Genomic DNA, 12,687 nt, shown 5'->3' on the forward strand with positions numbered 1-12,687 from the left:
GAAGGCAGGCATGGTACTTGGGGAAGGGAATGAGATGAGTGCCTTGAAGAGATAAAGCTACTGTGCTCTTCCCTGATGAGTAATTGAAATTTATGAATTTTTAAGAATAAAAGTTCTTTTTTAACATAGTAATGAAAAACATTTGAAATTATTAAAAACCTGTTGATTAGAAATAAAAAAATAAATTCAAAATAGCTAGAAATGACTTTCTTGGTACTCTTTATTAACCTGTGTTTCAAAATCTATTTTCTATTTTAGGAAATAGAGAATTATGATTTTATGCAAATTATAAAACCTCCAATTGTTTAATTTCGTTTAAGTGAACCATCTTAATGTTTAGAAAGAAAGCATTGTATTGGTAACCTGGGCCGCTTTTCTCTTCTTGGTTTAGAGGACACTGTGGTAGCACTCTCCGTGACAGGCATCCTAAAGGTGTGGATAGTTACCTCTGAAATAAGTGGCATGCAGGTAAGACAGAGGAGACTGGGAATGATATCTCTGTTTTTATTCTTATGCAATAAAGTCTGAAATTTTAATAATGATATGCCCCTCCCTTTTTTTAAGGGGGAAGGAAAAAGCTATTCTTTTTCAATAGTTTTCTTATAGACGTAGCATAGAAGATCCTCTAGTATGCCGACTGTGAGTGAATTATTTTTTTCACTTTTGATGGCAACATCTGTTCTATCGAGGATGTAAAATAGAGAAACACATTGCACAGGATATGAAGAGGAGAAACATAAAAGAGGTGGGGTTTTCCTCTACTGCTTCTGTTTAAACTAACTCAAAGGAAAAAAAAAAACTAAAACAAACCACCATAAAAAATATACAGAGCCATTTTTAGTCCTCTCTCTCATTTCTTGAATGCCTTGTTATTTTTTATGAGTGGAAAAGATCAAGTTTCTGAAAATGTTGGTGCTACTCTCTTCAGTTGAGAATTTTTAGGCATCAAATCTGGGAGAAGCTAGATGAATTGATTCATTTTTTTTTTTTTAATTTAGACAAAAACACACATAGCTACAAAAATTAGGATTAATGCACACTTCTATCATCGGTCATTGCCAGAGTGCTGACACCCTAATTCTCGTCAGGATTTAAATCTTGGGAATCTTTGTAGCTACGACACGTGTGCCCAGCTGTTTCTAGGGTGTATTTTTGCTTTTTACTACCTTGGCTCTTACCTGAGGGGCTAAAATGATGAACACATCAAATGGTGCCTTTATTTCATTTTGTTGTCTTTATCATTGTGTGATAATTTTAATTGACAACTGAGATATTCCTAAAGTTTTACAAATCTTTCTCTTTTCAGGATACTGAGCCAATATTTGAGGAGGAATCCAAACCAATTTATTGTCAGAATTGTCAAAGCATCTCTTTCTGTGCATTCACACAAAGGTCACTTTTGGTTGTGTGTTCCAAATACTGGAGGGTAAGATAACTACATAAATAAGAAGCTGTATTTTTTACCCTTCAAGATAATTGGTTTATGAGACTTCCAAAGATAATCTTAAGGAAGTGCTTGCTGCAAGACTATTTTAGCCATTTAGAATTCGCGTCTGATTTTGATAGCGTATTTTGAAGAGTTGGGATGTGGCTATATATAGTTGTCTTATTTTGGTTCATGGAATGATTCAGTTTGTGACTATATTTTATTGATCTTAATTTCTACTTTTTGCTACTGTTTTAGTCATGATTTTGTGATTGTAACATAAACAGTGGTAGTAAGTTTTCTGAAGGTTGGATATTTCTTTGTAGGGTGTTGTTATACCCAGTTGTCATTTTTTTTCCTGGTTTCTTGGAGTTGGGAAGGTCTTCCTTTGTCACTTCAGAGGTAATGATGGAAGAAGTATATTACTTCCACATTGCGAGACTTTAATATTTCGATGATGGGAAAATAGCATGTTTTGAGCAATTGTTCTCTGCCTAGCACTTTTTTCAAAGCTTTGCATGTATTATTTCTCTTAATCCTCACAACTCTCTGAGCATAGGTATATTAGTTATTTAATCCTGCATAACAAATTACTCTCAAACTTAGCGATTTAAAACAACAAACACGAATTATCACCTATTTTCTATGAGTTGGAAATCTGGGCATGGCTTAGCTGGGTACTTGTAGCTCAGGATGTGTAACGAGGCTGCAATCAAGGTGTCTGCTGGGATTTCAGTCTGATCTCCAGGCTCAACTCAGGGAGGATCTCTTCCAACCTCCCTTATGTGGCATTGGCCGGCCTTGGGACCCCCTGCCTGTGGGCTGGAGATATTAATTCCTTGCTGTTCTTCCTCCGAGTAAGCAAGCAGGAGAAGGTGTACCCAAGACCCACCATACTTGGAATTGAGATCTTGTCAGGTCTGCCAGATCCTGTCCTCTAGAAACAGTCACAAAATCCAGCCTTCACTCAAGAGCTGGGGGAGAATTACATAAGGGTATGGATACCAGGATTTGGGATAAGTGGGGCCATCTTAGAGACTGCTTACCATGGTAGGAATTGTTACTTTCCCCTTTTTACAAATGAGGAAACTGAGGCAGAGGGGACAGATAACTTGACAAAGGTGTACAAGTGGTAGTGAAGTTGCTGAGTTACTACTCTGGTAGTCTGACTATAGCAGCCGCTCTCATAATTACTCTGCTGTGTTCGCTCACTCCGTGCCTAGAACATGGAGTGGACTGGTTTCTTGAGCCTACAGGACAAGGGACTGGGCCATGCAGTGGAAGAACTTGACTGGGGAAGAAACATCTTAATCTTATCCTTGTCACTGCTACTATTTTAGAATTAGTTTGGAGAGGAAAAGCTAACAGCTGCTTGCTTAGAACAGGCTACATGGGGTCCTTCCTTTGTCTTAAAATTCAAAATAAGTGCAAATAGTAACAAAAGACAGTGCAAGAAGATACAGTGAAGAATGTGCCTCCTGCATATGTTTTCCCCCTGGTACTTCCCTTTCTCTCTTAGAGGTAGTATTTAGTACCAGTTTCTTGTGTGTCTGTTACAAGCCTTTTATAATTATGTGGGTAGCCTTTTCTTCTTTCTTTTTAAAATGTATTTATAGGAGTGAAAAGGCAACCCACAGAGTGAGAGAAGATAGTTATAATATACACATATTATGAAGGATTGTTCAGTATTATTTTAAAAACTCCTACAAATCAAGAAGAAAAATGCAGACAATCCAATAGGAAAATGGACAAATATTTTATAAAAGAGGAAAGCCAGATGGCCAGTAAATATATAGGAAGGTGCTTAGCTTCATTAATCATCATATTAAAACAATACTGAGATAGTACTACAACCCACCAGAATGACCTTTTTAGGTATTTATTGTTGTAAAGAGGTTTTCCATTTTCATATAGTCAAATTATCATCTTTTATTTATGGTTTCTAAAACAATTGTGACATGTTTTAAAAGGGCTTGCCATAAGTTGAAATTTTTTTTTTTTTTTTTTTTTTTTTTGAGACAGAGTCTCACTGCGTTGCCCAGGCTAGAGTGCCGTGGCATCATCCTAGCTCACAGCAACCTCAAACTCCTGGGCTCAAGCGATCCTACTGCCTCAGCCTCCCGAGTAGCTGGAACTACAGGCATGCGCCACCATGCCCGGCTAATTTTTTCTATATATTTTTAGTTGTCCAGATAATTTCTTTCTATTTTTTTAGTAGAGACAGGGTCTCGCTCTTGCTCAGGCTGGTTTCAAACTCCTGAGCTCAAACAATCTGCCCACCTCGGCCTCCCAGAGAGCTAGGATTACAGGCGTGAGCCACCGCGCCCGGCATAAGTTGAAATTTTTAAAAAAATTTTTCCTTTTCCCATTTTGTGTGGTTTTATCTTATATAGCTTTGAGTCTTTAATCTACAATTTATTTTGTATAAATTGTAAGATGTAGATCCAACTTTATTTTTATTGCAGGTAGACCCTCTAGTTCTTGATGCCATTTGTTGAATAATTCATTTGTTATTGTGCCTTAATAATATACTATATTCCTATATTATTGGAATCTGTTTCCAAACTTCTTGATTTGTCTGTCAATTCATGGATTAATATTGTATTGTTTGAACTTATATAGCTTTAGTTTGTTTTAATAGATAATAGGACTGGAGGGCTGGTCTCCATTGTTCTTTCTTGGATTTTTCTTGGCTATTACTGTAGTGCTAATGTTATATACTGTTAAATATTATAGCAAATTATGTTAAATTCAGCTAGGATTTGTTCTAACTTGAAGGCTCTACACAAACTACTTCATTGTTTTCTTCAAAGAAAAATAAAATAAAAACCAAGCCATTGAGGAATGAGAATTACTCATTCCTCTTGGGAAGATTTTCTAACAGTATAGGATGGACTTTTATCAAATGTTGAAAGTAGTAGGAAGAACAATTCTGTTACAAATTGTAAGACGGGATTTTAGTCCTAGCTTTATCACTTTCTGGACACATGACATTGAGCAGTTGATAAAATCCTTATTTGTGTCAGTTTCCTGTCCATTAAATACAGTAGTAATACTGGCCTATCTATCTCCTGCAGTAATTCTAAGGGTCATATAAGATAATGATTGTAAAGGAGCTTTGTAAACTTTGATGTGCCTTGCAAATGTAAGGCCTGATAAGGCCAGTAGCTTTTGTTGCTGGTGAAATTATAGGGACTAGACCAGGCATGGTGGCTCATGCCTGTAATCTCAGCACTTTGGGAGGCCACGGTAGGAGGATTGCTTGAGACCAGGAGTTCAAGACCAGCCTGAGCAACATAGCAAGAACTCGTCTCTACAAAAAAAAATATATATATATATAAAAAATTAGCTGAGTGTGGTAGTGCTTGCCAGTAGTACTAGCTACTTGGGACGCTGAGTCAGGAGAATCGCTTGAGCCCAGGAGTTTGAAGTTGCAGTGGGCTATGATTGCACCATTGCACTCCATCCTGGGCAACAGAGTGAGACCTTGTCTCTCAAAAAGAAAAAAGGGAAAGAAAATTATAGGACTTGACTTTTACGTGTGAGAATTACCAAATAATAAAAGTGAGTCTCTTAACTTCTATTTGTAGTGTTTTAGAGCATTGACAAGATAAGGTAAAGCAAAGTAATTCCCTTATTAATAAGAGTTATTTTGATGTCAGAGTTTATTGTTAGAAATATTTTTCCTGGACACAGAAATAAAACAAGACTCATAAGCCTGCATTCCAGAGGTTGATTCTCTATTGCCATTCTTTGACAGAGTAACTTCCTCACTCTAGATAAGAAAGTCTAAGGATTACTGTCCTTGTGTAGAAGAGCACTCCAGCTCCACTTGTCAGTCTGTTGCTTGTCCATAGGGAAGTTGCACATAGCTGGGGCCTAGTTGTGTTTTCCTTATTTAAAGTGACCACACCCCAGGGCTCACTGATAAACTGTCTTCATTAGAAGCTGTGAACTTTAAAGACCTGAGTTTGCTAAATATATTTCCAGAAGCTTTTTTTTTAAAAAAATTGAAATGTCACTGTATCTTACTTAAATTACAGCAATGTGGAGTAGACTGTGAATTCTTATTCTTTATAGGTATTTGATGCTGGAGATTATTCCCTGTTGTGTTCAGGTCCTAGTGAAAATGGACAGACATGGACTGGAGGGGACTTTGTATCAGCAGATAAAGTAATCATTTGGACTGAAAATGGACAAAGTTATATCTACAAACTACCTGCCAGGTATGTGATAAGTAGTAAATTAGGGCTTTCATCAAAAGCAAAGGATTCAGAATTTGGGATGAAATTGTGCAAATGTATGTAGTATAAATATTTAATTTAGGTAAAAAACTTCAGAACTTGTTCAGTTAAATTTGTAATTCCAATTTAACTTTTAAGTGCAAAAATTAAGTAGATTTTTATTTGAAGGAGAATATTTTTATATCATTATTTAATTTAAATGTTTACATTAAATTAACTGTAATTAAAAACCCATTTTTTGTCCATTGTCAAAAAAATGTTGTCATATGGGATGATAAAATATTTAATGTATTTTCTTTTTCTTTTTTTTTTTTTTTTTTAGCTCCTTGCTTGGAAGAATTTGTCAGTATTTTAATTGAATGTTGTATTTTTCCCATTTTCAGTTGCCTTCCAGCTAGTGATTCATTCCGCAGTGATGTGGGAAAAGCCGTCGAAAATTTAATTCCTCCCGTACAACATAGCCTCTTGGATCGAAAAGATAAAGAGGTAAAATTCTTCAGGTATCATTTATAATTGATGGTTACATTGAAAATATTTCACAACTGTATTTATTTATGTCTTTTGGTAGCTAAGCATTTGAAAGATTTAATACAATTCAAGGGACTGCGTTAGATGTTGGAAAACATTTTGATATGGTCAATTATAAGTACATTTTAAAATTTGCTTATTTAAAAATAAATAATATACTTATAACATAGCATTCACCCTTCTCTAAGAGTACTAGTGATCAGATGCTGATTGCATATTGGAATTGACTTTCTAATAACATTCCTACTGGTGCTCTAAATTTATTTTACACACTATTATGCAATTATAAACATAGTGACAGATGTAATTTTAGAAGGGTAGAGGTAATTGTATAATAATACTGACTTATAATAGTTCATTACTTGAACAAGGCATTGCAGTATCTCCCCAAAATCATGTAGCAATTTATATCATTAGATAGTAGAAATGAAGAATCAAACATTTTTCTCTAAAAAAACAAAAGTTTGTTGTCATTTCTAAAAACCTGCTTAATATACCTTTAATGGTGAAATGTGACATCACTTAGTATTGGGTTTTCAACTCTATATTGGGCAGTAAGAAAGTGGCTTTGGTTTTGAAAGTAAAATTTTCTTTACTGATGTTCTGGGTTTCACAACTTTATCATTCTGAACATTGTGTCCCATCTTTATGTGGTGGGACGGTGAGAGGAAGGGAATTGTTTTTTCCACGAATATTTTGAATACACAGAATTTATACATCTATGTATAGTTAAGATCCTTGATAGCCTGCCTACTCTTTACTCTCTTCCCTTGAACTTCTGCTTACTGCTCTTCAACTTAGACAGTCACATTCAGTTAACCTAAGGGATAATGACTTACATAAAAAAAATACATGAAACAAAGCAAAAACATAAGTATCATTTTTCTTTAAATATCAGCTCTCTAATACATTTTAAATTAAAAAATATATATTATGTGGTATGATAGATACATCAAAATGTAGAATATTGGTTATTACAGTTGCTGTAGCAAATTCTCCTTGTTAAGTATGTAGTTCATCAATTAAAATTTTCAATAATTTTTAGACTTTAAGTAAAATGAAACAGTTGGTTATGCTTTATATAAAGTTTCCATAGGCTAGTGCTTTTCGTGAAACAACTAACATCAAATACAGTAATTAGATTATTTATTTACTATAATTGTCAAAACTGAAGTCTATTACCGCTTTTCAGGGTAAGATTCTATGCTTTAATATTCCAGTATTTGTGAATTAATTCTCTGACCTTTAATTTTAGTAGTCCACCACTATTCACTATTTTTAAATAGTGCCTCACTAAAGGCACAAGGTCTTAAACTGAAAAATAATGTTTCAAAAATGAAAGTATACATAAGACCATAATGCATTGTTGTTCCTAGTAGTTTATAGCTAACATAGGATATGTTCAAATTGATTATGTAAATGTGACCAAGTAAAATATTAGGCTATTAGTTGAAAATGTACTAATTTTTAAAAAATGGTCCTCTAGTTACACAAGCTTGATAGTTTAATTTCGTTGCTATTCTTAGTGACTAATTAGGAGTGGGCAAAAAAGCTAGGATTAATGAAGTCCTCTCTTTTCGACCTTTTAAATGGAGACTTTTCTTTTGAATAAAGAGTGTCATATCTCTGTATTAACTGTTTAATAACAGGCAATTAAATAAATTGCATTGTTTTGGCTAGTAAGTTTCTATAAAGCAGAGAAAAAGTATAAATATCGATTTTAGAGAAAGACTGTAAATATGGTTTTTGTTTTCTTTAACGTTTAATATACTAGATCTGAGCATTAGTTGACATGTATATCAATGCTACAAATTACATTAAAATATTGTTGCGTAATCATACCGTAAACACATTTTTAACTTGGCTACTGAGGCAAATTACCTAACATCTTTATTTGAAAACATGTTAATGTGTGAGATATTTTGATTAAAAATGTACCTAAAGATATCTAAATACTTTTTTTTTTGGCAGTTGCTAATTTGTCCTCCTGTTACTCGGTTCTTCTATGGATGCAGGGAATATTTCCATAAACTATTAATTCAGGGTGATTCTTCTGGAAGATTGAATATTTGGAACATATCAGACAGACCTGATAAACAGGAAGGCTATGAAGGTAATAGTAAATGATGTGTAGCAATTTCTTAATTCTTTTAATTTAACATCTTAAATACTAACTACTGAATAACAAATTTATAATGTACATACGTCATTTTCTTCTAAGAATTATACTTGATTAAAGTTTTGATTTTTTGACATATTACTGAATTAACAAATATTATTTTAATGTTTTAAATTTTTTTTAACATGGACCAATGTTTTTCTTTTATACAAAAAAAAAAAAAAACCCTGCAGGGCTGAAAATGACAACTTCTGTTAGTTTGCAAGAGGCATTTGATAAACTGAATCCTTGTCCTGCTGGAATTATAGATCAACTGAGTGTGATTCCTAATAGTAATGAACCTCTTAAAGTAACTGCAAGTGTGTACATACCAGCACACGGAAGACTTGTTTGTGGCCGTGAAGATGGAAGTATAGTTATTGTACCTGCCACACAGACAGCCATCGTACAGCTGCTACAAGGGGAACACATGCTTAGAAGAGGTATACCGAAGATCTACACTTGTCTAAAGTGTTTTGAGAACTCTGTAACCCTGATGATGAAAATGTGTCTACTCTTTGTTTTTTACAAATACAATGAATCAATATAGTAGTTAGTGTGCTATGTAGCTGATAGAATTTAATGTGCAAATAATATAATATTCAGTGACTATTATTGGAATTAATACCATGCAATGATTGTAAATAAGGAAGTATCCAACTTTATCTCTTTGGTATATGTTAGTAGTTCCATCTATTATTAGTTATTTCTATGGATTACTAAATAATTACGATATTACCAGTAATACCTATAGTCTTCTAGAATAGTGCTTTCTAGTAGAAATCTAATGTGAATCATATGTGTAACCATATATATAATTTTCTAATAGCCATGTTAAAGAAAATGAAACAAGTGAAATTAACTATAATTATATAACTCAATAGAGCAAAACTATTTTCATCTCAGCTTGTAATCCAAACGAAAATTATTAATGGAATATTTTACCTTTTTTGTACTAAGTCTTTAAAATTTCATGACTATTTTAAATTTATAGTACATTTGAGTCTGGAATAGCCCCATTTCAAATGTTTAGTAGTCTCACGTGGCTAGTATCTACTGTATTGGATAGAGTAGAATTAGAAGATAAAATTGGAAGCCTTTTCCGTGATAAAATTTATAGCTGTTTTGAAAATTCATGTTTGCTTTTACTTGTTGAAACTTTGTAAGTCTTTGATTTTCCCATTTTAAATCCAAAACCTTATTCACAGGTTGGCCACCTCACAGAACACTCCGTGGTCATCGGAACAAAGTCACATGTTTGCTATATCCTCATCAGGTCTCAGCTCGGTACGATCAAAGATACCTGATCTCTGGAGGTGTGGATTTTTCGGTCATAATTTGGGACATATTTTCTGGAGAAATGAAGCATATCTTCTGTGTTCATGGTGGCGAGATTACTCAACTTCTAGTTCCGCCCGAAAACTGTAGTGTAAGTTGATTTATATAAAAGATTATTTCACTGTGGTAGACCCAGGTTATGTTGCTATCAGGCATATACATGGAATCTAGAGTAACTTAAAATGTGACAAGAGAATTAACAAAACCGTTTCAATGTTAAAACTAAAATAATAGTAACATATAATATTTAGGCATAGTTATGATCATTTACTATTGGACACATAGAAGATGGATATAGTGTCTTTTTCCTGTTACTATCTCCTAAATGGTGTGGCTTATTCCTGACACGTAGTAGCAGGTTAGAAAATGTTTACTGAATGAAGTTTCCATTTTATGTTTTAAAATAATTTAAATATCTCCAGAGACTTTCTACGATCTTATTATTATCTGAGCAAAAAGACAACGAATGTGTACTTTGGAAAAGGCAAAATAACTTTTCAGTATTTACCAATAGAGGTTGTTTAAGTAAAAAATTATTGTGATGAGGGAAAATGTAACAGTCACTGATTCTGATTTTGGAAAATTTTGTCTGTACCTTTGTAGAAGCAGATTGCTTTCTTTGTGATGTGTTTTCAGTTAGGCCAGGGTGCCAAATAAATAGCTAATACTTTAGAAATATGAAATTTTAGGAGGGCTTAGGACTGCTAACTGATGGACCCAATAAGTTCTTTCTTTCTTTCTTTTTCTTTTTTTTTTTTTTTTTGAGACAGAGTCTCACTCTCTTGCCCGAGCTTGAGTGCAGTGATGTCATCATAGCTCACTGCAACCTCAAACTCCTGGGCTTACACCATCCTCCTGCCTTGGCCTCCCGAGTAGTTGGGAATACAGGCCCGTGCTAACATGCCCAGCTAATTTTTCTATTTTTGGTAGAGACGGGATCTTGCTCTTGACTCTTGACCTCAAGTGATCCTCCTGTCTCTGCCTCCCAGGGTGCTAGGGTTAACAGGCGTGAGCCACCATGGCCCGGCCCCAATAATTTCTTTTACTGTTTGTTAATCATGAAACTTGGTAATGTGATTAGCCACTTTGTGTGCAAAATCACCTAACACTCACACATTTGTGTGAGCGCATGCAAACACACTGTGTCTTCTTGTGCACATATTTCATGCTTAAGATAGTCCAGTGTCTCCAATTCTAGGCTTACTGAAATTGAAAACAGTCTTAATGCAGTTGAAAACAGTCTTACTCGTGTATCTGATGCGGTGTTCACAAGATGTCTCATTGTAAAACCCAAGAAATTTTCTTTGGCCTTTCTGCTTACTTATTTAATGCTCTTGTCAATATATTTAATCAGCCATGTTCTGCCAGTTCTATGTATTTTGTTTGATATGATGTTGGTGTCTTCGTACAAAATCCTAGCACTAATGGTTTTCATTATTTTTCCTGCCATATTTGCAAATTCAGGTCCTTAATTTTTCCCTTCTTTTTAATTCCTTCCTTTTCCTTTCTTTCAGTTTGATTGTTTCTTAATCACTGTGCGTTTATTTAAATAACTAATTTTATGTAATATTTTAGTGAAACAGATGTCATAATTATACTCATAAGTTAGAGTGTTGTTGTAACCCTCTCCCAAAATTCGTTTTATAATAGTTATGTCATATAGTGAAATGTGAGAATTTTCATCTCTGAGTACACATTTGATGAATTATCTAATATTTCAATGCCAAAAATTGAGCCACCGTGGTTGGCCATTGTTTTTCATTTTTTAAAGAAATTTCATTTAATATTATTTTCCAAAACAGTAAAAGTTCATTTAGGAAAAGTGATTTGAAATTGAGTGTTAATTCATTGAATTATCTGGTTAACTGATACTTAACTTTTACCTGATAGAGATTATTTTAAAGAATTTAAATGTAGTAAGAAAATTGAAAATTTTCTTAAAGTTACTCTTTGAGATACAAAATATTGACGTAATTTAGGATTGCGTAGTGCCAAAAGGTTGAGAACAATTCAAAAAGTTTTTTGGACAGTATTTACTCTGTGCCAAGTAATGTGTTCAAGTTTTCCAAGAAATAAAAGCTTACGTTTTAGAAGGAGGATAAGGCAAGTATTTAAATAAGCCTGCTGAAAGACAGATTATAAATGGCAAAGGAAAGATGCTAACAGTGTTTTGGCAGATGATGGCAGGAACATCTCATAGGTGTTCAGAGACATAAGGAGCTTTGGTAAGCTATCCAAAAAGAGCTGTGAGATTTGAATAACTATATATTGACTTTGTGAGGGTGCTGGAAATTGTAGTTTTGAGATCTCTAATATTAGGTTATTTGCCATTTCCATTCCTTAAGATAATAGAATGTAAAGAAAAAATATCCAGACTTATTTTTTTTTCTTTCTGGTGGTTTGGTTTCTTAATTAAAAAAAATGTACTATACCAAAGGAAACTAAAATGAAACATTTATTTGAAATGAAACTGTTCACTTAAACAGTATATAAATTATGTAACATAAATATAAGATAAAGTCCTATACCATTTTTGTTTGTCATTCCTAGTTGTGTTTGTTTTTAAATGAGTGGTTTTGGCCTTATATATTGCTATTCAGATGTGATAGTTATTACGCAGTTTTAACAGGATTCAAATTTAAAGTGGAAACTTTACATTATTGGCAAGTTAGATTGCCACTTCAACTATTTATATAGGAGACTTTTTAGAAAAATTTTCTTAAAACAGCTAAAATTTTAACTGGGTTATTTTTATCTGTACTTGGATTATTTACTATATTTAAGAAATATTTTATAAATAGGGAGTGATGCACACACTATAAAATGTAAAAGGTATTAAAGGTTACTCGTAAAAAACAAGTCTCCCTTTCTCTCCTGTTCTCCTGCTCTGTGTTCCCTTAGCCTGAGTGCAATATCTTATTCATCCTTCAGAGATTTTCTATACTGTAATATAATATTTTAATGCTTCAGAACTATAGAATGTTGTCTTATTC

General features: G+C 33.5%; 1 protein-coding gene across 1 annotated transcript in view; it reads left to right on the forward strand.

The window, feature by feature from the left end:
• Positions 1-12,687, forward strand: part of WDR7 (WD repeat domain 7) — a 312,258-nt gene that overhangs the window by 25,722 nt on the left and 273,849 nt on the right. The window contains exons 6-12 of the mRNA XM_012651797.1: positions 392-468; positions 1,307-1,426; positions 5,507-5,652; positions 6,054-6,156; positions 8,170-8,311; positions 8,551-8,799; positions 9,565-9,785. Of these exons, the coding sequence (XP_012507251.1) occupies positions 392-468; positions 1,307-1,426; positions 5,507-5,652; positions 6,054-6,156; positions 8,170-8,311; positions 8,551-8,799; positions 9,565-9,785 (1,058 nt within the window). The remainder of the gene's footprint in view (positions 1-391; positions 469-1,306; positions 1,427-5,506; positions 5,653-6,053; positions 6,157-8,169; positions 8,312-8,550; positions 8,800-9,564; positions 9,786-12,687) is intronic.

Source organism: Propithecus coquereli, unplaced genomic scaffold (genome assembly GCF_000956105.1).
Source record: "Propithecus coquereli isolate 6110/MARCELLA unplaced genomic scaffold, Pcoq_1.0 Scaffold37, whole genome shotgun sequence".
Taxonomy (NCBI): Eukaryota; Metazoa; Chordata; class Mammalia; order Primates; family Indriidae; genus Propithecus; species Propithecus coquereli.